General features: G+C 42.4%; 2 protein-coding genes across 2 annotated transcripts; one reads left to right on the top strand and one right to left on the bottom strand.

Moving 5' to 3' along the window:
- Nucleotides 1–282: 282 nt before the first annotated feature.
- Nucleotides 283–11,131, top strand: LOC139590588 (acyl-CoA (8-3)-desaturase-like). The gene is made up of 12 exons (XM_071428304.1): nucleotides 283–546; nucleotides 2,006–2,116; nucleotides 2,828–3,025; nucleotides 3,381–3,482; nucleotides 3,641–3,769; nucleotides 4,663–4,723; nucleotides 5,407–5,483; nucleotides 5,776–5,873; nucleotides 6,511–6,607; nucleotides 6,874–6,953; nucleotides 7,618–7,743; nucleotides 8,023–11,131. The coding sequence occupies exons 1-12, from the start codon at nucleotides 283–285 to the stop codon at nucleotides 8,072–8,074; spliced, it is 1,395 nt and encodes a 464-aa protein (XP_071284405.1). The 3' UTR covers nucleotides 8,075–11,131.
- Nucleotides 11,132–12,846: 1,715 nt separating this feature from the next.
- On the bottom strand, nucleotides 12,847–26,582 carry CAT (catalase). The gene is made up of 13 exons (XM_071428305.1): nucleotides 26,301–26,582; nucleotides 22,525–22,696; nucleotides 21,541–21,651; nucleotides 20,056–20,186; nucleotides 19,353–19,457; nucleotides 18,892–19,017; nucleotides 18,292–18,483; nucleotides 17,401–17,553; nucleotides 17,147–17,285; nucleotides 16,020–16,150; nucleotides 15,603–15,710; nucleotides 14,972–15,058; nucleotides 12,847–14,543 (listed from the first exon to the last, which is right to left on the bottom strand). The coding sequence occupies exons 1-13, from the start codon at nucleotides 26,364–26,366 to the stop codon at nucleotides 14,478–14,480; spliced, it is 1,587 nt and encodes a 528-aa protein (XP_071284406.1). The 5' UTR covers nucleotides 26,367–26,582; the 3' UTR covers nucleotides 12,847–14,477.
- Nucleotides 26,583–27,728: the final 1,146 nt, after the last annotated feature.

Below are 27,728 nucleotides of genomic sequence, written 5' to 3' on the forward strand. Positions count from 1 at the left end.
GGAGGAGTATTTTAAGAGAAGATTTCCCTGAGCCTGTCCTGGGAATAGAATGAACTTGCTGAGGACCCCCCCTTAGCAATCAGGTGCCCCCCACCTGAGGGTACCACGGGGCTTTTGGCACTGGGGATGTAGAACCAGGGTGGGAAAGGGGCAATTTTGGGGGGCAAACCCCACCCCGAGGAGCTGGAGCGGGTGGAGGAGGCGGGGAGCGGCGCCGGGGCGGCTCCCGCCCTTAAATGCCGCGGCGGAGCGGGATGCGGGGCTGCAGCTGCGGGAGGGAGGATGGCACCGCCGGGGGGCGGCGGGCAGCTGCGGGATGGGGACAGGGACAGGGACGGGGATGGGGATGGGGACTGGGACAGAGCTCCCGCAGCGGGGATGCGGCGCTTCACCTGGGAGGAGATCGGGCAGCGGAACGGGCGGGGGCCGGCGCCGCAGGAGCGCTGGCTGGTGATCGGCAGGAAGGTGTACGACATCAGCCACTTCTACCGGAGACACCCGGGGGGAGCCCGGCTCCTCGTCAGCCACGCCGGGCAGGACGCCACGGTGAGCGGAGCGGGGATGCGGGAGCCGGGGTGCGCCGGAGGAGGGCGCCCGGGAAAAGCCGGGCGGAGAGGGCTTGGGAACGACCTCAGTGGGAATCGAGGTGTGGGACAGAGCCGGGGGAACGAAGTGTGACCGCTCCGTGCGAGCTTCGCCATCCCCGTGCCATGGGAAAGGGCAAATGAGGAGATGCAGCCCACGGGAACGGGATCGGAGCTGTTGCTCCAGCTAAATCAGAGCAACAGCTGGAGCCAGAGCAGAGGAGCACATGGAGATAATCAGAGGATTGGAGCACCTCTGCTAGCTGGAAGTGTTCAGCCTGGGGAAGAGAAGGCTCTAAGGAGAGCTCAGAGCCCCTTCCAGTCCCTAAAGGGCTCCAAGAGAACCAGAGAGGGACTTTGGACAAGGGCCTGGAGGGACAGGACCAACCTCCAGGGAAAGGAGATTGGCTTTAAACTAAAAAAGCATCGATTTAGAGTGCATATAAGGAAGAAGGTTTTGCTGAGGAGGGTGGTGAAATACTGGCGTAGGTCACCGAGAGATGCTCCACCCCTGGACACACTCAAGGTCAGGTTGGATGGAGCAATCTGATGTAGTTGAAGATGTCCCTGCTCATTCCAGGGGGGTTGGACTAGAGGAGCTTTAAAAGTCCCTTCCAACCCAAACCATTTTGTGATTCTTAAGTTTTTGGGATTCCTTTTATCTCCTGGTCTTGCTTGTGTAGTTGCTGTGAGCTGCAGCAATTTTTTCCATATATAAGGGATATTTAAGGCTCGTGGAAATTAAAATAATTTTCAGTTCATCAAGTTTAAATTTCAAATTGTGTATTAGTTGAATTTTGCATTCTGTAATTTCAGCACTCATTTCTTGAGTTACTACTGCCAGATTCCTTTTAGCATGCTGGAAAATCCCAGACAATGGATGAACCAGATATTTTGTTTCTGGGATCTGAGCCAGGCAGGTAGGTAGTTGGTTCCATGTGCAAAACATAAAGCCCTGCAGGATCTGAGCCACTTTAGTGTCTGTCCATCTTGCATTAGGTCCATTGCTTAGTCTTTTGGATATATATTATGAAAAATCAAGAAATTATCTTAATTGAGCTGGAAGATTTTAACCAAAAGCAGAAACCCACAAAAGGTGGCAGCTCAGGAGAGGATGAGAAGCACAAAAGACACTCAGTAAGCAAAGACACCTGATGTATTAAAAAATGAGTATAATTAATGCCAACATTTTAGAAAGGGTGACACTGCACACTGAAACTGTGGAGTCCTCTTGGTACTGCTTTTTGTTGTTGTGTTCTCTCACAAAGGATAAAAAAGGAAGGATGCCTTCCACCAGACCAGGTTGCTTCAATCTGGCCTTGGACACTTCCAGGAATGGAGTGATTCAAAAGGCTTTATTTATTTATTTATTTTTTAACCAAAATATGGGTTTCTTTTCCTTTGTTGCTGTGCCTTTGCAGGATGCCTTTGTGGCGTTCCATGTTGACAAGGTGCTGGTGAGCAAGTACTTGAAGCCACTGCAGATTGGGGAGCTGGCACCTGACCAACCCAGCATTGAGCCCACTAAAAATGTAAGTCTGTCCTTACAAAACAGATCAAAGGAGACTAAAGGGAAATATTCTGAGATTACACCTTGTTCTTCTCTATCAGCATAGCTCCTGGAACAATGGGAACCAGGTTCCTCACATTTTTTGGGCTACTACTTAAAAACAATGTGTAAATATGAAATTCCTGAAGATGAATTTTTCTTATCACAGCCATTCTACCTAAATAGCAGAGTTATCACCTCTTCTTTCCCTTGCTTTGAGGAAGAGCTAAGCAAAAGGAAAAGGAATAGTCTTGGAGAAGAAATATTCTCCTTCAGCTGTAGGTGCATTTAACTCTCCCTTGTTAATCCTGGGAAGGGAAAAGTGAAGACAAATATAAGGAACAATTCCATGCAAAGACCTACCACAAGGTGGCATGCGAAGTTCATGCACACAAAGTACAGTTTCCACTAAACACAACTTCCAGCTGGGCCCTCTGCTGCCTGCCAAGGATTTGATGGAAGAAGCACCGAGGAGGATTTATTTTAGGGGTTGGGATGCAGACATTGTGATGGCTGCTCCTGGCTCCTCAACAAAAAGCTGTAGCAGAGCAATGATAATGTTTATTAAACCAGCTCTTGCCCTTTTAGCCAGATCCTTTGTTCATTCTCCCCCCCATTAGAGTGGTTTTTGGGTTATGAGGCTGAAGTGGTGCTCTCTAAAACCAGAGAATTGTAACCCTGATGCTTCCCCCAGGAAATGCTGGTGAAAGACTTCCGGGAACTGCGCGCTACAGTCGAGAGAATGGGACTCCTGGAGCCAAACCAACTCTTCTTCTTCCTGCTCCTGGCTCACATCCTGCTCCTGGATGCAGCTGCCTGGCTCATCCTCTTCTGCTTTGGGACATCCTTACTGCCCTTTGTTTTCTCCCTGCTGCTGCTGACCATTTCCCAGGTGAGCAACGAATTCCACAGCATGGACTTGCATCAATCTACACACACACGTGTGAGGAGTTTCTTGTCCTTTGCGTCCTCATTTGGCATAAAAACACAGCTACTATCTGGATCCCAAGAGGAAATTCTGCATGTGGGGTTCTCACACTAAACCTAGTTTGGGATTCTTTCAGCAAGGTATATTCTGGAGGAAGCCTTGGGACTGTCAGGATTCCACAGTCCCTTTCTGCTGGTGACTTGGGAGCAGTGTCTGGAAAAGAAATCTTGATATTTCAATGCAAAGGATGAGTGCGGCATCATTCCCATCTCAATTCCTTTTTTTCTCCCCTGCTAAAATTTTCTTTCTCCTCCTCCAGGTCCAGGCTTCCTGGTTACAGCATGATTTAGGACACCTCTCAGTATTCAGGAAAACCAAGTGGAACCACTTGCTACACAAGTTTGTGATGTGCCATTTGATTGTGAGTCCCTGGAAAACTTCTGAGGGTTTTCCTGTAAAAACATGTGTTCTGAAGACTCTGTGGAGCATGTGCAGCACTGGGGGAAGGATTAGGATCAGGAAGTAAAGGGAATTCTGGCTCTGAAAATGCTTTTCATGCTTTGTTCTTCCCTTGAACAGGGGGCCTCTGCCAAGTGGTGGACTCTCCTGCACTCCCAGCACCATGCCAAACCCAACTGCTTCCACAAGGACCCTGACATTGATATGCACCCTTTCCTCTTCACTTTGGGGAAGAAATTCTCTGTGGAGGTCAGTGAGTGGGTGTGGGAAGTCTACACCTAAGGTGTGATGGCAATTTCTGTAATGAGGTTTATTTCTCCACAGTTCACACTAAGTCCCTTTAAGAATCACTTGAACAGCTGATATATTGATGTAAATAAATTAGACATGATGTGAGGGCATTGTATATAGGGTGGAAAATCTACCAGCACATTCATGGTTGGAGAAATCTAATGACCTAGAACAACAACACAGTAATTAATGATCATTAGATAACCTGTAAACATCAATCAATGTAAGGCATGGCTGCAGTCAGCCTGGAATTATTATTTTGATATTAATGTATGATGCTCAGTCAGAGGGTGACTTTGATGTGTTCATGTCCTCTAGGAGAGTTTGCTGTGACAGGAACAGCAGGACTAAAAAACCCAGGGCTGTTCCTGGAACTCCAGTTGGGCAGAATTTGTTGGACTGTGTAGGATATTCCCAGTTTATCCTGCTTGGACCCTGCCAGGAGTGACAACCTAAGAATCCTGAACCCCTTTTGCTGTAGATCCCATCAGTTCTTGACACCATCACAGCAGCTACAGCACTGAAATATTTTTCTCCATGCCATCATGGAGCTGCCATTTAAGTTTAGAGAATCAGAGAAGAAATAAGGGGGGAAAATGAGAGAAAATACGTATTTCTGACCACTAACATAACTTAGGCTTGATATATCTAATTCTTCACAAAATGAATCATGAAACAAGGAATGAGGGTTGTGGGAAGTGTGCAAGAATAGTCCCTCTGGAAAATAAATGGAAAAGAGCAAGTTACCTGTGCAAATTGCTTGGTCTCCACTAATTTTATTTTTTTCTGTTTTTTTTTTTGTTTGTTTTGTTTGTTTGTTTTTTGGTTTTTTTTGTTTTTTTTTTCCACAGCTTGGGATCAAAAAGAAAAAATACATGCCCTACAACCACCAACACAAATACTTCTTCATCAGTGAGTATCTCTATCCTCCTGCAATTCCCCGTGAAGTATATTAAAGGGGCTTGGAGATTCTACTTTTGACCTGGAGAACTTGAGAAAAACAAAGGTGCCTGAGTCAAAGAACACAATAAAAAACCAAAATAATAACAACCAGATTTTTGGAAGAGGTGGAAACCTGCCTCATCTTATCCCAGATCTCCCACATCCTCCACAGAGGCTCTGCGTTATGATATCATACCACATCTTTCAGTAGTATCAAAGTCTGTGGGTTTCAGGGTTTTTTTTGTTTGGTTTGCTTTGTTTTCTTGGGGTACAAGTACAAGTGAGATGTCCTTTTGGAAGGCTGAGTTTGAGTTCTTCCACCCCAAATCCCTGAGAGAAAAGGGATTTCATATTCATTCCTGTTGTTCCCCTGCTTTAGACCAAGGAATAAGGAGCCAGATAAGCTTTGGGCTGTGGAAGCCACTTCCCAAAATAATCATTTGTGGCTGTTCCTCAGTCAAGAGCCTAAGATGACATCTGAGGTGTTTAAGAACTCTGAGATTATGGACAGACCTAGAAATGTTTCAAGGCACTAAACCAGCATCCTAACCTGGACAGTTCTCCAGGCTGAGCAGGAATTCAGGACCCTTCCCTCCCAGGCTGATGTTGTCACTCAGTCCATTATGTCACCAGTGATGAATTTTTCTTTCCAGCTCTTCCTCCGCTCCTGTTCCCCACCTACTTCCACTGCCACACATTCTACATTGCCTACACAAAGAAGTACTGGGCGGTGAGTACTGCTACTTGTGTGACCAAAAGGGGTCAGATGGGGACCTTCAGCCTTCCTTCTGAGCATGGAGCCAGCCCCTTGCTGGGCAAGAATGCTCAGATTCACCTCTTACAGCAAGCTGTGAGAAAGCATCATAGGCTTGTGTTAGATTGCTCTAGATTATGCCATTCAGAAAAAAAAAAACTGTTAAAGCCAAAAGTAAATTGTTCTCTTTTACCTATACTATGAAGCTTAAAAAATAAATAAGCAAATGTAATTTATAAAGACATACTTTTCTTGTTGTCTTTGGTAGGACTTGGCCTGGATGCTGACCTTCTACATCAGATTCTTTTATACTTACGGATCTTTATTAGAAACAAAGAGTCTCCTGGCATATTATTTTATATTCAGGTGATGTGCCTTTAGAAGGTTCTTCAGCCTTTTCTCTATGCATTCTTTACATCTGTACCTGCCTGCCTTTCTCTATGCTTATATTTCCACATTCTCCTTTACCACCTCATTTTTGCCTACTTTTTAATTCATAAGTTCTTCTGTTCAATTGCCAGTGCAAGTTTTGTGTTGCCCCATTAGCTGTGGCAACAAAGAGATTTCACTGAGTGCTGACCAAACTGAGAAATACTTACCTCATATAACATTCAGTGCTTTGGGTGTTGAGTCTGCTGCTGCTTAAAGAGCACATTTAACCAAAACAGCTTAGCCTGGGCTTGCAAATGCCCAGGTACTATCCAGCAGCACTGACTTGAATGGACAGCACACTCTCCCCTTGGATCATTTCACTGATTCTAATCAGTTTGGGCCTTGGCTACAGATAAAACAAGCTGAACACCAGTCAGTGTTAACAAAACACATTAAATAATCATGAGTTTCATAAGGAAATATTAAATTTCCAGAGTTTGGAAGTCCTTCCAGGTGCTGGCTTAGCAAGGCTAGTGTTCAGCCACGTCTTTAAGTCTGGCTTTGCCATTATTTCAATGGCTCCTTGTTGATGGGCTCACTCAGCACTGAATTCTCTCATCTCATTGCACAGGATGCTGGAGAGCAGCTGGTTTGTCTGGGTCTCACAGATGAACCATATCCCAATGGATATCGACTATGACAAGAATTTGGACTGGGTGTCTACTCAGGTAAAAGATTTTTCCCTTCTTAAGAATTGTGGCCGTACAGGTACAAATTTTAACCATAAGCAAGTCTCCTGTTGCACTAAGGGTGAAATCTGTTGGTGGCTGGGAGGTGAAGGTTAATAGGCTGATGGATTCAGTCATGGAAAAGGTAAAGGAGTACAGCAATGAGACACTCATGGGCAATCCAAAATGAAATCCAGGTTGAGCTCTGCTTCTTAAACATACTCTTGGACTTGTCTCTGACTTTGCTTTCCTCTCTCCTCCTCTAGCTCCTGGCAACCTGCAATGTGGAGCAGTCGCTGTTCAATGACTGGTTCACAGGACACCTCAACTTCCAGATTGAGCACCAGTGAGTACTCACCCCAAGAGGGAATTTTCTTTCTCCTCCTCTTTTTTAAAAATATTTCCCCCTCTCTCTTTTATTTTTTTCCTTTCTTATTATTTTTTGCTCTGAATTCTACAAATAGTTGTGGGGCAGTAGTGAGTTTATCTTTAAAACTTGAAACTCTTAAAGAGAATCATGCAATTCAAAACTTCCACTGGATCCACAGGATGACAAGAGAAAATGGAACAGGGGCAGGATCAGTGCAAGAACAGCAATAGTCAATCCCAAGTTTTAGGGATCAATGGAAATGTCCTGGTTAAAGCACATGTTTTTAGTCTGGCATAGGAGTTTAAAACCACATCTGTTTATTTTTTATGCTGTTAACTCTAGGGTGAGATATGCAAGGATAAAGGATGGGCTCATCTCCTCTGTGATATGGAGAGAGCTACTTCTGGAAAAAGGGATGGAGGGGAAAGTAGTTTCTTCCATAAACATAATTTCATTTGGAGACAAACTGTGGAAAAGAACAGAGGGGAAAGCAGGAAATTTCTATGAGTTCCTTGTGCTAAAAGCACAGCAGGGGGAAAGAGGAGCTGGGAGCAGACCCTGCTCATAGTGAGCTGGGTGATTCCTGGGAAGCACTAATGACTAGGATTTCCTGTGAAGCTTGCCTGTCTCCTGTTCACAGCCTTTTCCCTACAATGCCACGGCACAACTACTGCAAGGTGGCCCCTCTGGTGAAGTCCCTGTGTGCCAAGCACGGCCTCGAGTACCAGTGCAAGCCTCTGCTCACAGCCTTTGCAGACATCGTGCAGTGAGTAAAAACAAACTCCCAAAACTGCAGGGGGATGCAGGAGAGACTGGAATCCTAAGAGCAAGAGTTGTTTTGCTCTACTTTTACCCCTTGGGCACATGGTGACTCTTGGGGATGGTGCTGTGCAGGGCTGAGTTGGATTCAGTCTTTGTGGGTCTCTCCCAGCTCAGTTTATTGTGGGATTCTGGGAAATAAGCAGAGACAAAACCTCAACCCCTTGTCCCAGCACCACTCTCCTGAGCAGCCCTGTGATGTGTCCTCTCTTTCTCTCTCTCCCAGCTCCCTGAAGACCTCAGGAGAGCTCTGGCACGATGCCTACCTGCACAAATAAAGGACAAGGCTTGGTGCTACCATTCACAGCCTGCCACAGCTGCATTCCCAGCAAGCTGAGGGGCAGGGACCACAAGGGACTCTGCCAGAACAAAGTGAGTAAGGACTGAGGGATAAAATTCCAGCAGAGATGAAGCTGCCTGAATTTTTCTACTGGTTTTTCCTGGGGTTATGGTTCAGATATGTTAAGAGTGGGCAGGGCAAGCAGAAGGTGAATTGTTAGGAGAGGGAGGAGCTCTTTGCTGAGTCTGAGCATTTCTGAGCCTGGGCATGGGCTCAAAGTCAGATCATGGACTGGTGGAGCTGCACACACTTAATGTCAGAGGCCTCTGATCATGGGTATTGGGTTTTTTTGTTTTCCTCATGTGGAGGGTTTAATGCTTGACACAGCATTTGCTTACTTAAGTTTGAAACTACAAAGGATTTTGGATTAACATGGTGTTCCAGCAACGTGCTCAAACTACAATAAATTGGGATAAACTACAAACAACACTTAGACTGTAGGAAGTGCACATGCAGTGAATAAAAGCATGAATGGGTTCTCATTACTGTTCTCTAGAGCATCCTCATTGTCACAGGGCCAAGAAACACATGGGGTTAAAACCAGCTTAAGGTCTCTGCTCTCTTCAAAATTGATTTGGTTTGCAGGGGTTTTTTGTACTTTGTGTTGGGCTGAGATGTGTGCACACTCCACACACACTCCCCACCTTTACAGGACTAAGATTATGCTACAGAAAGGTAAACAAAAAGTAAAATAAATCATCTACAGACATTTGATCAAATCTGAAAGTTGCTGTTGCAGCTAAACCAAGATTAGATCAGATTTTGGCTGTGCCAGGCAGAAGGTGAGTCAGTGAAAGAGGCTGGTCCAGGTACTTGTTTTTGTCTCAGGTGAGTACCACAATGAGTACATACTCAGACCCTGAAATAAAAAGACCAGCTTTTGGAAAGGAGACTATGGGAACAACAAAATTCACTTAAATATTAGCAGTTACCACTTTTTTTTCAATAATTCAAGGTCAACAAATAGAAAACTCAAGGGGTAAAAAGATATAAAAAAAGTCTCTGATGATGTAACAAATGGATTTTGTACTACTTGTGCAATGATGGGCTGATTACTTAAAAACCTTTAACCCTGCACAGTCAGCCAGAAAAAGGGAAAGATTTGCTATTAAACCATTTTTCCTGCCTTGAAAAAAGTGCAATTATGTTTAAAGGTTAACAGCACAAAGTACAATGCCTGACCCACGGGAGTAAAAGAAGCAATTCCCAAAAGCTCTGTAGGAGAATTAAGAAATAAAGCAGGAGTCACAGCAGTATCATTTACTCACAAACACATTTCCACTACTTTTAAAAGCCTTTTAAAATTACCTTAAGAAGTCTTTGAAAATTATTTATTGGGTAGATGAAAGGCCTGATTTTGAAGGTCATCATTTGATTTTCGGACCTTTGACATCACTGGGCTCCTAATTCAGGACCCCTGCAAGTCAAAATGCAATTAACAAAGAGAGCTGTGAATGTTTCCATTGTTTGAGGACCCAACAGTGCTCCAATGAGGACAGGTGTGCAAGAGGATTGAGCAAGATTGATATGAAGGGCTGTGGATAAAAATGAAATAAAGCCTAAGCAATATATGGATGAATGCCAGAGCAAACAGGAGCAGCTGCCAAGTCTTCCCTGGGTTATCTTTGAGCAATCTTAGCAGCATCAGTCTCAGATAAAAGGCTGCCTGCACTCCCTCAAGAAAATATTGGCTAGCTGGATGAGATTTTACAAATAAGGTATCACTGAGAGGCCTGAAGAAGGAAACACATACAAATTAGTCATATAACCCAACGGAAAAGCATAAACAAACAAAAAACCACCCCCAAAACAACAACAAAAAAAAAGAACCCACTTCTGTAAAAAAGTTATGGTACATGAAAACAGAGTGAAAAATCAGCATCAGTAGAGTATCTTCAGTAGAGTATCTTCCTTAAATGTGAACAACGATGAAAACAATACAAAATATTAACTGGATTACTCTAAAACATAGCCTTGATTCCTGCAACTCTGAAGGGCAAAATTTCATTCTCTTCTTACACTATTATTTTGGAATCAGAGGTTCAGGGAAGACAGTTCCTACTTGAAATAATACTGAAAGTTTAAATTCAAAGTGAAGTATTTTTCCAATAAAATCTCTTACGAAAAGTACCGAGTAGCTAAAGCACCTTGGACCCTGCACACACACAATAAGTAAAAAAAAAAAAAAAAAATTTCTTCATTCCTGGATTTCCAGCTTCCCTGCACAAAGTTGAGAGTTGTAGAGAACACAGGAGCTATGATTATGTAAAAATTCTGTATTTTCATTCGGTTTGGGGAGTGTTGCAACTGTGAGTCTGTAACCAGTACCTGCCATCACTGTTCTTCCTCAATAAATCTTACAACATGTAAACACAAGGTCAAAGGTTGCCAAGTGTGGAAAAGAGAATCATACAATAGTTTGAGTAGGAAAGTGTATCTACTTCTATGTCAATCCTGAATCAATAATCACCGATGCAAGGATTTGTTGCACTGGAAAAAACCCCCAATCAAAAAAAACAAAGTTCCCAATCCTAGTCAAAGTTTAAAAATGGGGAACCTGAGAGAAACAAGCAAAGAATAAATACTGAAATTAACAGACACAGCAAATCTATATAAGGGATTTCTGTGGTTCATCACATGCTATGAAACAGGAAAGGAAGTTTTCCTTCTGACTTGGTCCATTAGAGATTTACAGTATTTGAACTGCTCTGAGTAGCAGGATGTAAAAATATTTAGTAGGTTTTTTCATTAAAAAAGTAAAACTATCAGTTTATCAAGATTCAGTCTGTGATCTGAGACTAAATTTCAGCCCAGCTCTTGAGGGCCTGCAGTGCAAGGAGATTTCCAGCTGCTCTGGGTTGAAGTCTGACTTTAGGTGGAATTCCAGGGTGACAAATCCAAGCTTTCATCAGGCAATTAAACCACACAGGCTCTGCTCTGTAATCCAGGCTGGAAAAGTATCATCATCAACAGTCACCTATCAAATACTTCACTTGTTATTTTTACACCACTGCCTCGTTGTTCAGCCTTCATTTGCTTCCCCAGATGTGTAGCAATGCACCACTTTATAACCTTCTGCAAAGGGATGGTTTTGGGAATCCTCTTCATCTTACTGATCCATCCCAGCTGGAATCATCCTGAATGCCACAAACCTGGCAAAACTGCCTTAAATTCATTTACAATAATCAAAAGAGAGCCTCGGTTATTTTCCCAATTCTGTCCAAAATGACCTTAGGCCTCTGCTGAGGTTTAATCTCCAATGTCAGAGTTGCGGTTACGCTCAAGTCCACCTCTGCATGCCACGACCTGTGTCATGACAACACAACTCTGACCCCAAACATCAGCTCAGACTGAGCTCTGCAGTATTACCTGGGGAGGGCAAGGGTCAGGCTTTACCATGCACTGCAGATCTGTGTAATTTGTTATCAGCAGGAGATAAGAACACACAACCATCAATGGATCGATTCACTTCTGCAGCACTGGGCTGGAGCCCCACAGCAATCTGAACTCACAGTGTAGAGAGAGTCACAGAGGGCTCATCCAGTCCAACCCCCTGCAGGGAACAGGGACAGCTTCCACCATCCCAGGCTGCTCAGAGCCCCATCCAACCTGGCCTTGAACAATTCCAGGGATGTGGCACCCATACATTCCTTTGGAATCCTGAGCCAGAGCTTCATCATCCTCATAAAACATTTTGTGAGAAAACAGTGACTCACCTGCCTGCCAAGAATTCATGGATGAGATATACAAACAGAGAACAAACAGCCCTTTTCTGCAAGATGAGCAACAGGTATGGAATATTTGGCAAAACAAAGTGATTGGTTTACTGGAAGCTGAAATTATGGATACCCAAACACTGCTTAGCAGGCAATTCCCATCAATAAGCTGCACTACAGAAAGGAAATCAGGGCTTTTTCCAACATCTCTGAAGCACTGGAAAGTCTGATTCAAACCTATCTCACCCTTTTTCTCCCCACATAACATTTAGCAATCCCATAAACTTCCTCATCTCCTGGCACAGTTCACTATAAAAAATGTGATTCTGAAATCTGCTCATGGTTTTTGGATATTCAAGTTCCAATATATTGGGGAAGGAAAAATAAACTAGGAATGAAGGCCTATTAAAAGAAGAGGTACTGCTGGAGAAGCTGTAATTTCCCAAACATTAGTTTCAAATTCATTCCCAAATCTACTGCTGGAGATGTGCATCTAAAACACAACAGGAATAAGAAAATGTTGAGCAATTCTGATTTACAGATCACTGAAATCATATTGCAACAACCTGGCAAAGGAATGTTTGATTTTAATTGAACAGAACACAAAACCAAAACAAAACTGCTGTTCTGTAATGTCAACAGTCTCGTTAGTCTCAAAATAAGAAGGTGTAAATGGATTTATTGTCTTGTTTTTTTAAGAAATAACATTATTGTTCTTCCAGTGTTGCCTAGTGCTCTCCACTCAGCTTTGGGAAAAGCTAAGTTTTCTGTACACTTGTCACGGCCAGTTTAGCATAGAACACAGGCCATTTAAGTCATTTAAACACAACTGTGGAGTTGACATGTGAGTTTTTAAAACAAAGGTAGCTGCAGAAAATACATCCAACCTACAGCTTCTGCACCACCTCCAGAAAAACAGATGAAGGGATGTATGAACTTCCTAGATTAACACAAAGTGTTTGAAGACATTTGCACAGAAAACATGTTGCCAAGAGATTTTTCATTCCATTTATTTCAGAAATAAAAGAAGACAACCATATAAATCACTTAGCAGACACAACCAAAATTAGAAGATCAGGCCTTGTTTACTCTTTTCCAAAACTTGTCAGGATTCTCTCCAGCACAAAATATTCCCACCCAATCATCATGCCTGATAATCCCACATGCCTGATCAGGTAAAAAGCCAATGGAATCCTAGAATACAGTAGGTCATCAGTTCATATTATGTTACTGCACCTCTACCCCAGTTGATTTTTCACAAGAGGTTGGTAGATAATTTAATCACAGAGCAAGTAACATTCTCTGAAATTTAACAGAACAGCATTTAGTATCTACTCTTCTTTACCTGCCACCATTCCTAGGAATTCACACTTAAATCAGGAAGTAATCCTAGTCAAAATACAACTCAAGGCAGACCCAGAAATGCAGTGATTATTGACAAATCACCCCCAAACTGCTATGATTTGCATTTTTTACATCTGCCTGAGTTAAGAGCAGTAGCTGGGCTCTGAAATGCTTTGCATTTAGCTTGGATAATAATTATCACATAACTGGGGTCCCAAGATTCTTTGCACAATTGAACTAAACTGCAAATGCTGGGTAACATTACAGCATGCCTCACATCAGGTTTTAGACATATTTACTAGATATTGACATTCATACAAACATGCTGCCTTAATGAAAAGATCAACCTAAAAATTAGCCCTGGCTTGATCAAGAAATAGCAACAGCAAGTTATTGCAGTACAACAAGAATTTCAGCAACCACTGGGAATGGTTTTGAAATTTCTTGAGCTTGAATTTCAATATTAATGCATTAGAAGGTTTATTTATTAATATTTGGCATGTTAGTATTTTCTACTGAAATTCTTACAGTTTAGAAAGTACAATTTACTCTCCTACCCCTGAAAGTGCTATAAGGTGTAATCAATTTGGTTGAACTGTGCATGGAATAAGAAAATATCCTTTGCTACCTCCCTTATGTCAGTTATATCCCAACACAGCATTAGTAAGCAAAGATGATCTTAAAATATATATTGGGAATAAAACTGAACTGTATTTAGATTAAACTCTGTAATTAGCTTTGTCTCTCTCATAAGGAATGAGACACACCAACATTTTACTCAAAGTACTGGGTATCGTTTTACTTCTGGAAGGCCAAAAATGAAATTCAAGAGATGTATTTATAAATACAGACAGGTAATTAATTATTTTATTAGAAATACTGAACAGCATCAACTTTTTAAGCAGTTTCTCCATGAGGGCAATCACAGTGCCCTTATAGAAATTCTACTGTGTGATTCAGCCAAGAAAGTTGTACAACAAAAATAATGAAGCAGTACTTTGATTGAATTTCTGTTTGCTCCTAGACATGAAGACAATTTCTTATCCATGAGTTGTTTAAAAATCCCCTAAGTTGTTATCAAGCAGTAAAGCACTAGTGTTGAAAGGCACTAGGATAGGAGCTTGTGTTACCTGGTTTCGAGTACAGACAGCACTTGAGAGCTCATTATATCACACCTGTAAAACACTCCTGTGCTTGGGCCCAAGTCTGCTACATTCATTAAGTGTTGGACAGGTTCTTGTACAGCTGGAAGGATGCAAAATTCAGAGCAGCTCTGCAGATTTACAGGTTGGATCTTTCCTTGACAGACATACGAGTTCTGGACTGTGCATATGTTCTAATTACATCCTGAAAATAAAGCAACAGAAAAACTCAGAGCAAGTTCCATTTAAAGTAAAGAACTGCAGGAAAAAAACTGAATCAACTGAGTTGTGGTTCTTTGGAGCAAGCACTGAGCCCAAGAAAGGCTTGTGGCAATGTTTCCTTACCATCTCAAAGGGTGGGTAACCAACCTGAACACATTTTATACCATGTGCAGCTACCTTCCAGAAACCCTACAAACCTCAACTGAAACAAAGTCTTTGTACATCACCAGTTAATCAACATTTAATTGTTATTAGAGTGGTGTTTTCTTATTCTGCGATTCTACAAGCACTGACTTCTGGCCTTTAGCTCAAATGGGGATCAAGACTAATTTCTCATGTCATTGGATTTCCAGGAGAAGCCAAAATAACTCACAGCCAGTCAAAATGCAGCTACAAAAATCATTACTATACCTTTTGCCCACCCTCAGCATTGTATTTGTCCAGCAAAGCCTGGATACAGGCTCCGTAACTAGGATGAACATCAGTGAAGTTTTTCACCTGCACAGGAAGACAAAGCAGAAAAGGCAATAAGAATTTTTTTCCTCCATTTCAAGAGGGTTCTTTACCACACTTCCTGGGCTACAAGCAGTAGGTATGATAAGGAAGAAAAGTTTAATTCTGATCAGTTATAAACAAGATATGAACATCTTCAAACACGATTTCTATTGTGCAACACAGAGCTCATTCCCAATTTAAACAAAGTTGCCCTGGGAAGGATAAGGATCCAATCCCTCCTTGGCCCTCATTGCCTTCTCCTTGTTTAGATCAAAACCTTACTCTGGCAGTCATCTGATTTTTAAAACAGCAAGCTAAACATATGTTCAACACCTGTCCCATTCTTCCCCCCAGGAAAAAGTTACTTTAACATGTTATATATTGATGCTATATTGTGTAAATAGGCAAATATTTAAGTATGAGAATTCCTGAGTAAGAAGAAATCCAGCCTTTTCAGAGAATTCCTAATCTTCCTTTCCAGAAGCCATTATGACAATGTTACTAGGCTGGTAGAAAACCTGGAATAAACCCCAAAGAGGGCACTTACAGCTCGTTTCTGAATGAAGAGCTGGGCATCCTTCAGATGATGTGCAATGTTCTTACACAGCCTCTGGCGCTCTTCCTCGTTCAGCACTTTGAGGTAAAATTCTCGCACCTGCCCATAAAGGAAATAAAGGTTTATTTTGATAGTCCCAAAAGTGAATAAAAATAGCTTTCACTTCCGAGTCAAGCAACACTTAAAATACTCAAAACATTTAAAAGGCATCCAATCTGTCAGGGTTTTTCTTTGGCAAATATGCCAACAACTCCTTCTCCAGACAATAACGGCAAGAAAACAAGTCAGAGCCTCTACCTAACAATGCCCAAAATCTGAATTTCAGATTCTGTGAGAACTCACACTAACCCGCACCCTACACACTCCTCATTGTGTACCAAGCAGCACAAAGCCTTCCCACAGCCCCACCTGGGTCACGTTGTCCTCATTGGCACTGTTGAAGCGCTGCACGTCCCCTGAAGCAAACATGCGGCTCTCCTTGAACTGGGGCTGATCCTCAGGACCGGTGAAGCTGTTTGGATAATAATTTGGAGCACCACCTGGAAAAAAATAATCCCCAAACCAAATCAATCAGATGGCAGCACTTTCAAGTAAGTCAGAAGACAGAGGATGTTATTTGCTTGGAGGAATCTAAATCAATTACTCAGTTACTATTAGTTTTATTAAAAACAGCTGTCAGCATTTTTCTGTCCAGACCTTCAAGCCAGTACTTAACAGCACCTACTACAAAGAGAATTTACACAGCTTTCTTCAGAGAATATTGATTTGATTCAAAAATAAGAAAACCTGGCCACTCTCACAACAATATTTCTCAATTATAATAGACAGTCATTGTTGAAGTTTAAGGCAGCATAAAAACACAAATCATTCACATATCTGTACTACAATGCTTCCCTGTGTAGGGGGTGTATTTTAAACACCTAGTGAACTAAGAGAACTGCATAAAAATAAACTCATTGTCTATTCTGGGACAAGAGCAGCTGTCCTCAAGTTCCTGTTTTTCAAATATTTCCCTCTCCTCCCTCAGCGAGTGTCTGAATTCATAGCCCAGAGGAACACATATTTTGGCATGAGCCACAGCTTAAGTACATCCTTGTTTGCTCTCAGGTGGAAAACAGCCACTATTGGGCAAACCCTGACAGAACAGAAGCTGCTCAGTAGAAGGGAAGTGACAGCTCGACTCTTGGCATTTTCACTTTTGTCTTTCACAATCTCTCAGAAATCTGAAAGCAAAGCAGTTTAGTGAAGTGGACTGAGCCAAGTCAGTCTCTAAAACCTAACTGTGGGTATTCTCCCACAAACTGCTTTCCTGTTAAAGGTCTTTTTATTAAGCTTTGTTTGCTTTTTATACTTTTGAAAAAACTTCTCATCTCGTATCCAAATATCCCAAGTCTCCTTTATTGGATTAACAGAGAAGATACACAAACATTCTACACAAGTATGTAAAGATAATAAACATGGATATTAAGCCCCCTGTGAATTGAAGAGAATGCTGCAGCCCATGCCTAAGCATCATTATACTGAAAGCTGGCTACCTTGGTTGTCAGAAACAGTCATTGGCCCATCCCTCTGGTAGTTGGCCACCCTGGCTCTGAAGGGACAGTTGACAGGGATCTGCAGATAGTTGGGGCCCAGGCGGTGTCTGTGGGTGTCAGGGTACGAGAAGAGGCGCCCCTAAAACATTGAGCATAAACATGAACCACACTTGTAAAACACTGGGGCACGTCAACTCAAAGCTTTCATGAGCAGCAAAGTAACCAATGCTCCTCAGGTCACACCTCCCGTTTACCTGCAGCATTTTGTCAGGGCTGGGCTCAATTCCAGGAGGCATGTTGCTAGGGTCATAAGCCATCTGTTCCACCTCTGCAAAGTAGTTGACAGGATTCCTGTTCAAGACCAGCTTTCCCACAGGGATGAGAGGGTAGTCACCATGAGGCCAAACCTGTAAGACACAACACACATCCAGTAAAATCAACATTATTACAGTATTATGCAGCTTAATTGCCAGGCAGAATTCACCCGATTTCAGTCTAGGTTAGGAAAATACATTACTGAGTTTCTTTTCTCTTAACAAACATTGAGGAATGTCTTATTTTAAGAAGCCTTTTGCAATTAACACAGATTATTAATGCAACTTATTTCATCATCCCAGTATAATCTCAGTACTTGAGTACTTGAACAAAATACCCGCAGGCCCTTGAAAAGCTGCCTAGGGAAGCAGGGCGTGGGTGGAACTGGTGGCACAAATGTTTTCAGCTCCTTCAAAATGTTTAACTGGCTTAACTGGCCTTTTCTTTGCCATCTGAGCTGCACTTTTTAAGTTCAAAGGTCTTTAGCCACTTGGGGAGAACGGTGTTAGAGGTAAAAAAGAGTTTATGCAATGCTAGTTTATGTCATTATCTTTCAATGAGGCATTCCTAGGAGCAGCTATTGGAAATGGGACAAAACGAGACCAGCAAGGCTCAGGGTGTGACTCTGATCTGAGATCACACTTCTGAAGAGCCATGGGATCTACAGGCCTGGAATCAAGCCCTATCCATATTTCCCTGAGGAAAAGTAACATCAGATATAACACAACTACAGCTTCATCTCCAGAATTCCTGGCTCACCGTGGCTCTACAATAAAGAATACACTTAAAAACTACCTGAAACTGAATATTCCCAGGATTATCAGACATACCTTCGTCACATCAAAAGGATTAAATGGGAACTTCTCTGCTTCTTCAAAGGTCATAACCTGAATGTAGAAGGACCATGAAGGAAAGTTCCCCTTGGCAATGGCATTGTAAAGGTCCCGTATGGCATAGTCAGGATCAGTAGAAGCCAATCTTCCTGCTTCTTCCACAGAAAGGTTTTTGATGCCCTGGTCAGTCTAAAAGCAATGAAAGCACGAGTTACAGCACACAGAAAATACTACAGAGATGATTCATCAAGAATGGATTTTAACAAGATTTATAATCCAAGAATGAGATTGTCCAAGTTCTAACTCCCAGTAACTTGAGTTTAGATTTATAGTACATTCCATAGCTGCCTTCCAGATAAAAATCAGTTCACTGATAGTGCTCCATTAACAAGAGACAGATGCCCAAATAAGAGTTTCTTACAGTCTAGTAAAGAATAGAAGAAGAAAGATACCTCTCCTACTGGTTAAAGGTATGAAACTGATACTCAACTAGGACTCCACAAACCTTTGAGCCTGAATTAAACTCGAAAAGTCACAGATCTTTATGTTTTTTATCCAGTATGATGTATAGTTTCAAATAAAAAAAAAAATCAATACCTTGGCATGGAATTTGCAGTAAACTGCTCCTCCATCAGCATTAACCAGTTTGAAGGTGTGTGATCCATATCCATTCATGTGGCGATAGCCATCAGGAATGCCACGGTCACTGAACAGGAAAGACACCTGAAGAGAAGGATCCAACACTATGAATGGGCTCAGCATATCAAGGAGAAAGTCTTCACTCCAGACTGTTTGTTTATTGTGTTAATCTGCATCACTGGGAGTTATGTTAATGTTGTCAGGAACTCCTTGAGGAATTTCTACTTTAGGTGTTAATGAAATAAAACTGACTCCCCTGTAAGCATAGATAAGTATGAATAATTTAAAATCCTATTTAAATAAAATATAAATAAGACTACGTAGACTTCTAAATTAAACATGGAAAAGAGAGAGTTAAGAACCTGCTGTCATAACATGATTATCTTAATCATATAAAATAAAGTCACGGGAGAACTTACCTGATGCAAAGACTCAGGGCGAAGACTCCAGAAGTCCCACACCATGTCTGGATCCTTCAGATGAGTCTGAGGGTTCCTCTTTTGGCTATGGATGAAGGATGGAAACTAATTTGTCCAGAAGGGGAAAAGGAAAAAGAGAGGGAAAAAAAAGTCAAAGCTGTAAGGTCATTGAAAGAAAAAATCTTTTACTGCCATACCCTTCTTTCCAAACAAATGAATTTACAGACCAGTCAGTAAAATTAATGTCAAACATTCATAATTAGAATAAACAGAGATAAAGAATGCTTTCATTTTGTGGTTGATAATGTGAGAGATAAAGCTGCTCAGATTTGTATATTTGTGTTTACGTGACTCATAAATGAATACAGAGATACTATGAAATATCTGTGCAGAACTCCTGCACTCAAGGAAAACCCCTCTGCTAGCTGCTGTCAAACTAATGCCAAAAGACCAAAAACCCCAGATTTAATAAAAAGAATTGGTAAGAAGGTTTTGAAGTGAAAAGTTCAAGTGAAAAGTATGAAAACACTTAAGTTATCAAGCTTTAGTTCTTTATTTACTTTTGTTTAAGAACATATTTCTAAGTAAAAAATGTTCAATCTGACCAACAACCAATTTTTTCCTTCTGAGTGAAGCCAAAACAAGATATAAATGAACTTTTGGGCTTTCTCACAAAGTACCCTCACCTTTTGTGCTTACTCACCAACATTGCATCCCGAATAAAGAAGATGGGAGTGTTGTTTCCCACAAGATCCCAATTCCCATCCTCCGTGTAGAACTTCATGGCAAAGCCTCGGGGGTCACGAACTGTGTCAGCTGAGCCAGATTCTCCAGCTTGAAGAAACATGAACATGAACATACAGAAGTGTTAGGATAGGAAATGCATATAAATATGAGCTGAAAATAGGCTATAAAATCCTAAAAGAGCAAGGTTTGTTCCAGTCTTTTCTACACCAAGGAACTGTAGGAGTATTTTCAACAATGCTTCAGGCACTGTGAGTTTTCAAAGTGTAAAGCCAACCAAACATTCAGGCCACAGTTAAAAAAAGGTAAAAAACAAGTATATCCACTTGAGCCAATTAAGAGTGGAATTTGCATTATCACTAAGAGAGACATCATCAGATTTTAAGGCTGAATCATCTAAACCCACATTTGTTTCCGTGCACCAAATCCCAGTGGGAAAGCTCTCATCTGAAAGGTAGCAATCTAACCAGCGTGCCTAATAAAACACTATGGAAGAGCTGTAATCCTTTTAATTCCTCCTGCTTCACCCAGGATGGGATTTTCAATGGGAATTTAGACCAGAGCACAAGTGCTTAGCACAACACCTGAGCAGAAGTGATCCAGAAGTGCTCAGAGCAGCTAATGCTGAATTGTGATGAAATCAGTAGGACGCTCATTCTCTCGTTAAAAACCTTGTGTATTCCAGAAGAGCAGGGAGGGAATGTGTCCAAACAGGGTAGGCAAAGGGAAGGGAAGGATGCAACAACCTGCTCCAGCAGCAGTCTACATTTCAAACTCAACACAGTCTCCTTACCCTGTACAACACTCAGGACACTTTAAATCCTAAGGGATTTAAGACTGGAAACAGCCAGTAGGCCAAAGCCAGCAGCTCCCTGAGCCTTGCTGGACTACTTTTTTCTCTCCAATACTTCCAGAACTGAATCCTCATTAGGATTTCTTTCCTTTTAAATACATCCACATCATGAATTATAATTTTTCTATCAGACAAGCTACTGATCACAATCAGCTTCAACTAATAGCATTTAAGATTTTGCTAGTTTGTGAATTCCAATCTTTAAGAAATCAGAGTTTATTTACGGAAGATTGTTTTTATTTGCCCAGTATTTAGTTTATTATTTAGATTATCACCCATCCCCAATACATTCCTGCAGCATAAGAGATCATAGGTATTTAACTTACTAGTGTTGATTGTGATCCAACCAGAAACAAAGCAAGTTTTCTGTCAGAAAAAAAACATCATGGGCTGCCCTCTCTCACATTTCAGACAGAAAAGTGTCTCCAGAGAGCTCTGACAGAAAGGGGCAAAAGCTGTTTAAGGTCTTCCATGTAAGTGAATTTCAGAGAAGATGAAGCAAGCATTGCAGACACCCTTAAGTGCCCCACAAGGCAAACAGTGCTCTCAGGGAACACGTGCAGAAGACACAAAGTGAATTTAGAGCCTTACCAACAGTGGAGAAGCGGATGGCAAGCGGAGTCCTTTTCCCAATGTGCTCAAACACTTTTGCCTTACAGTACTGGGTGATATCATGAGTGACTTCAAAATAGCCAAAGGCTCCTGAAGAACAGCAAGTTCAAAATATCAGATTCAGGTACCTTCCTCCCACTCCCAGCTTGTCTGTTGTTAACATACAACTTAAAGTCCAAGGGAAGTACACCAGTTTAAACAATGCTCTAAACACTCCATTTTCTTTCACAAAATGAAACTGATTTAACACAAGCTATTTGCTCTCTCTCTCCTCCTTAACTGACTGTTAGCAGCTCCCAGCAGCAGCACAGAAGATGCTCTTCTGCCAAGATCTGTGTATTCATCTGGGAACAAGGCAGGTATTTCTTTAATCCTTCTACGAGTTGCAGAATTTTTGGTGCATCTGTAAGCTGGGTGAAGCAACACAATCCTTTCCACCCCCACAGAGGAACTTTTCCCATGTACAGTCACATTTTAAATACAGCCCCATATTTGCTCTTTCTAGGGCAATGCATGACAAAACTCAAGGTACTAATTCTACCTTACTAGGATCAGTAATATTTTTTTAAAGGTTTACGGTTTTTTAGTTAAAATATTAGATTATCAGCTTGCTTTGGCAGACATACATTAGAAGACAAAGCCAAATTCTCTACTAAGTAACATGCAAACAACATTAACTAGAATAGAGATGGGGAGGAACAGACAGAATTAGCAGAGACTACAACAGATACAGTAAAAATTGAAGGGCTATAACCACATTTTCTCTCATTTTTGTAAACAATTTTTCAGTGCTTCAAGTTTTGAGTTCTTTTAAACCAGGCCTTACCACTGTTGTTTCTACAGATTTATTATAGCTAGTAACACTAAATCATAAACAACAATGTAATTTATGCACCACAATCTACACATTTACTCAAAAGCTCTTTAATTCTACACAGAGAAAATATGTGATTTTAAACACACCTGCCCCTTTTGCATGCACAACTCTCTCAGGAATCCTCTCTCTGTCAAAGTGAGCCATCTCATCAGTGAAAACAACATCTTGGACAAGAAGAGGTCCACGTGGCCCCACTGTCAGGATATTCAGCTTATCCCCAATGGGGTTCCCAGCACCTGTGGTCAGGACATCTGGTTTCTGGAAGCAAGAGAAAGTCACTTTCAACACCAGAATTAAAAACCCTCTGGATCTGAGCCAGACAATGTGCATGACTTTTCAACCATTACATGTCACAGAACATATCAACAAGAAGTGGCAAAATGACTTGAGATTCTGGGGGAAGTCACTGAACATACAGATGTTTACCTAAATTACCTAAAGCTAAGTTTTAGGACAATTTAAGAAGGGGAGTTGAAGTCATGTAAAATCCAGGAACGTTTTTTAGTTCAGAAATGTTTCTTCTCAAGACTACTGATCTCACTTCAAGAAAAATATGGGATGGAAAAAAAAAAAAACTAAAACAGGAGTAGCTGCTGGAAAATAAGGGAGAAAGGAGAGGAAGAAGGTGGTAATGTCAGTACAGGGGTAGAGATATAAGCAAAGAGCTACAGCCAGACTAAAATGGGGTTTCCTTAATGAGTGTTGGTCTGGAAGAGTTATGGAAAACAACAGAAGTAGAAACACCTGAGGAATCATCATTTCAGACTCCTGCACCATGGAAGGACTAAGATCAACACAAGCCCTAAGAAGCTCTACTGCCAGGAAATGTCCTACAGCTTCAAGAAACACCTGCACTAGAACTGAGTGCACTCCTACTTTCTCATAAAAAGATTCTAGTGGAAAAGACTTTATCTGCATCACATGTGGGGTTATATGCTCCTCTAAGGCAATATTCCTGTTTTACTGGGTGCTGTGGAAAATGTAGCGAGAAAGGCACATCAGCTCCAGAGACCTGTTGGTCAGAGTTTTCAGTTTTCTCTGGAGTACATTTATTGTTGGGACCCCTGTAAAGGACTTAGAAGAACACAAAAACAAATAAGGACAAAGGAAAAAGTAAAGAAAATAGAGACAAAATTTGCAACAGGGTGAGCTCAAACAGAATCACAGATTCCAGCTAACAATAAATTCATCACAGCTTGCACTAAAATGACGTAATTCCATATGGCCTCACTATCCAGAAGCATCCACACACCTGAACCTCACCAGCACAAACTCCCTCAGCCCTTCCTGACGAGTTCTCCCCCCTTTTAAAGTTCTATAAATGAAAAGGGATGGTGGAGAGAAGGAAGAAGCAACTCTTGATGAGAAAAGCATTCATTAGTCTAACAGTGACTGCATGAAGTTCCAATTCTTACCTTAAGTTCTGCTTTAAGGGGGTTAATTACTGCAAACAGACAAATTTCCCATCTGATAGAAGACTTTATTCCCCCCAAAAGGCAACCCAGAAAGACAAGGAAAGAACAATTATTCACATCCACACCCAGAGCTCTGGATGAGGCAGAGAACACAGGGAGTTCCAGACACCTTTGTTTCACTCAGGTCCATGAATAACCACATAAAAGACATTTGACAGGATAAGTGCATTTCCACTGTGTAGCTACTAACGTGCAGCACGTGCTACTGCAGCTGGCTTGGATTCCCAAAATATCCACGTTCTTTACTGCACCTTCACCCCTTCATTAGTATAAAGCTTTAAGCATAAATCCAATTCCTTTGGGATGCCTGGAACCCTCACCTACACTGAAATCTGCACAAACATTACAAAAGACAATAAGTAACTGGTTACAAACATAAACATGATGTCAGAAAGTTACAGGGAAGTTAAATAAAGCCAAATTTGTATTTCAAGTCAAACAAACAAACATCTGCTTAAATCAAAAGGTTATCTATAGCTTCTTATGGGAAATATGCAAGAGCAGAAATTGTTCTCAGTATATTTCCACTGCATATTTATTACAGACAAGACTATTCTATAACGCCAATATTTAAGGCCACCAGAAGTAGTTGCTAAAACCACAACTTGTTGATATTAAGGTTGTAAAAAAATTAACAGCTTTGTGGCTGTACAGTCTCCTTTGTGTAGGCAGACTTTCTAGTGTTCATATTAGAAGTAAAGAATATTCATTTACTTAGTGGAAGGAGATAGACACTTTAGTTTCAGGATAACATTATGAGGGGCACACAAAGTAAGTTCCAGAGAGGAAAAAAACCCACACCATAGTTTAAAGAAGAACTCTCACACTACTTTTCGACCCGAGTTTGTTTGATGCCTGTGTTTTCATCTGGTTGGGAGCTGCACACAGCCCAAACCTTGATGGGTAAGAACTTTCAGATCTGTATTTCATTACACTAACCTGCCATGACAAAAATAAGGGAAAGAAAGCCAGGAGAATTTTAGTCGCTGCTGTGGCAAACAGCACACATCAAAGTACACACTTCCAGGCATTACTGATACTTTGCACCTCATACAACTCACTTTAAAATTCTAATAAGTCCTCCCTACTTTCTATCTTAAAGTCTCATGACTCCTTATGCAACACAGGCTTTGGGTTGCCTCCCAATCTCCAAATTAACCTTGGCCCCTTTTCAAACGCTGCTTTGCTACAGAAAAGCCGACATCCCTACAAAAATAATTACTCATGGATAAAAAAGGAACTACTATGACACATGCTAGGATATGATGGAGTCACAAGTCATCAGGTAGTCTGAGAAGCAAACTTCTGTACCTTTGAGAAGCAAGGGGAAAAATAAAATTAAGACGACTTAACAGCTCCAATGGGAACTGAAACATCCACTTGCATCTTACAAAATTGCCACTTAAAACCAGCACAAAGTGTATTTAGTAGCAAATACACATTTCTGTCAGAAACGACACGTGGAAACTGTCACAGCGACATGACGAAGAAGGGAAGTGAACTCTTGCAACATTTACACCTTAACCTAGATATCTGGAGTCTATTCTATATCTTCAGATGACTGAGTGGCATGCTGTTGATTACATGCCCTTATGATTTCAGTCAGCCACCTGTCCCAGTCCACTTCATAGGGCCAGAGAATGGTTTGGGTTGGTTGGAAGGGATCTTCAAGGTCATTGAACTGCACCCTCTGCCACGGGCAGGGACACAGGGACACCTCCAACTATCCCAAGTTGCTCCAAGCCCCGTCCAACCTGGCCTTGATCACTTCCAGGGATGGGGCAGGCACGGTTTCTCGGGAAACCTGTGCCAGGGTCTCACCAATCCCACAGGGAAGAATTTCTTCCTAAAATTTCCCTTCGGTCTGGTCACGCAGAATACGCTGAGCTGGAAGGGAGCCACAAGAATCACCGAGTCCAACTCCTGGCCCTGCACACACTGTTGAACGTGCTTTATCCTTTCTATTATTCCCTAGTCGCATTTTCACCGGGCTCTACAGCCGTGACAGCAAACTTAAAACGCAAACTTCTGATTCAAGACAGAAAAACATCGCCCCCATCCCTGCCCGCGGGCCCGCGGCTGGGGCACAGCGCAGCCCCGGCGCTGCCGGGAAGGAGCGGCCGGGGCCAGGCAGCGCTGCCCGCCCGTGTCGCTCGGGGCCAGCTGGCAGCCTCTATCCCTCCGTGCCTCGCTGCTCCCGGGCACAGCTCCAAGCCGTGGTGGCGAGGCCGGGACGGGGCGAGGGCGCCTCCCCCTCCGCCGCCGCCCCGGGGACGCCCGGGCGCTCGGAGCGCCGCATCCCGCTGGGCTCTGCGCCCTCCGGCGCCGCGGCTCTCGCGGGATGCGAGGCACGGGGGTACCGGGGAGCGGCGGTGCCCGGCGGATACCTGCGAGCCCCGCTGGTTCTTCCATTGCTTCAGCTGGTTCGCGGCGTCGTCCCGCCCGTCGGCCATTTTGCGGTCTCCGGCGACCCCCGAGGCAGCAAGGGCAACGCGGAGAGGAGCGGCGGGGCTGTGTTCGCTCCCGGCGAGGCGGCAGCAGCAGCGGGGAGCTCAGGCCGTGGCCCGGTCACGCTGTCACCCCGCGGGGACCCTGCGCCGCAACGGCGTCCCACCCGCAGCAGCCACGGGTAGCGGGAGGCACTGCCAATACAGCCCCGCTCCCGCCTGCGCCCGCCCCCGCTACCTCCTTGGCCAATAGCACCGCGGCCAGCCGCCACCGCGAGGTCTGATTGGTCTAAAGGCACGTCAATCATGGGCAGGGCGGTCCTGCCCCCTCCTCACTCTGTGAGGGAGAGGCTGGCGGCGCTGTCGGGTTCCTCTGAAATTGAAAGGAAATTTACCAATACCCCTGCGAAATTTACCAAAATCCCTGCGAAAGGGATTTTTCGGCTGTAATCCCATTGTTGAGATGCCGCAGATTTCTAAAACTCCTGGTGGTGGACGCGTTGTGCAGTGATAGAAAAAGTTATAGGTTCGCCGCCGTGAAAGCTGCACTTAGGGAATTTCTGAGGGAGGGTTTGCTTTAGCAGCGAAAAAAATATTTGTAAATTGCAAAATCAAAGCGACCGGTATATAACTATATAAAATATGCAACTATATAAATTACATCAGTGTAGAACTATATGCGGGCTTATTCTTATATTGGTGCCTGAAATGGAGTAGAGGTGGTTCACTTTGGTCATATGCACTCAACAAAAGAGCATTTCTTAGGTGACTGGAATTTTTAACCTTAAAAACCTACCCAGTTCTGGATTATGTGGTTGTACTTAAAAATTGTGATTAAATATGACACAAGTAGTTTTGATAATACTGCAGAATATCCCTGGCTTGGGGCCCATGCACCTACTAAGGATGATAAGAATGATAAAAAGCTGGTAATTTTTCCTATTTCTGAGGTAAAACCTTTGAACAATGCAAATAATCCGTCTTAAACTCCTTATCTGAAAGATTATATCTACATTCTTTGTCTTAATACATACAAAGAACAGTCAAACTTGTTATTTCAAGTAGACAGTTGCTTTATCTGGCATGTGTTATTAGGGATTAGAGAGTTAAAGCTCCCAAATTCAGGGCTGCACTATACAGGGGATATCATTACTTCTATTCCTTTTCTGCAGAATTAAGAACAGCAAACTCCTTTTTTTCTCTGCTTCAACCTTTATTGGGACTTTTTTTCATGTCTTGAAGCCTCATAATCTTTTCTGCTTCAGCATGATAACCAACATCATAAAGAAGGGCAAGGAAGATTGCTTATGTTTCTCATATTTTTATATAAAATATCCATCAGCAGACTACACCTACCACACCTAGATT

Source organism: Agelaius tricolor, unplaced genomic scaffold (assembly GCF_023055355.1).
Source record: "Agelaius tricolor isolate 1412-34295 unplaced genomic scaffold, bAgeTri1.0.p SCAF_5, whole genome shotgun sequence".
Classification (NCBI taxonomy): domain Eukaryota; kingdom Metazoa; phylum Chordata; class Aves; order Passeriformes; family Icteridae; genus Agelaius; species Agelaius tricolor.

Bases quoted from the DNA above. Each gene is read 5' to 3' on its own strand.
- CAT (XM_071428305.1), bottom strand. From the start codon at position 26,366: ATGGCCGACGGGCGGGACGACGCCGCGAACCAGCTGAAGCAATGGAAG. The intron at 20,187-21,540 runs GTAAGGCTCTAA...TGTTTCTTCAAG, and splicing joins CATCCGCTTCTCCACTGTTG to CTGGAGAATCTGGCTCAGCT. The intron at 16,151-17,146 runs GTAGCCAGCTTT...ATTTTTTTCCAG, and splicing joins GACTGTTTCTGACAACCAAG to GTGGTGCTCCAAATTATTAT.
- LOC139590588 (XM_071428304.1), top strand. From the start codon at position 283: ATGGCACCGCCGGGGGGCGGCGGGCAGCTGCGGGATGGGGACAGGGAC. The intron at 5,484-5,775 runs GTGAGTACTGCT...TGTCTTTGGTAG, and splicing joins ACACAAAGAAGTACTGGGCG to GACTTGGCCTGGATGCTGAC. The intron at 5,874-6,510 runs GTGATGTGCCTT...CTCATTGCACAG, and splicing joins GCATATTATTTTATATTCAG to GATGCTGGAGAGCAGCTGGT.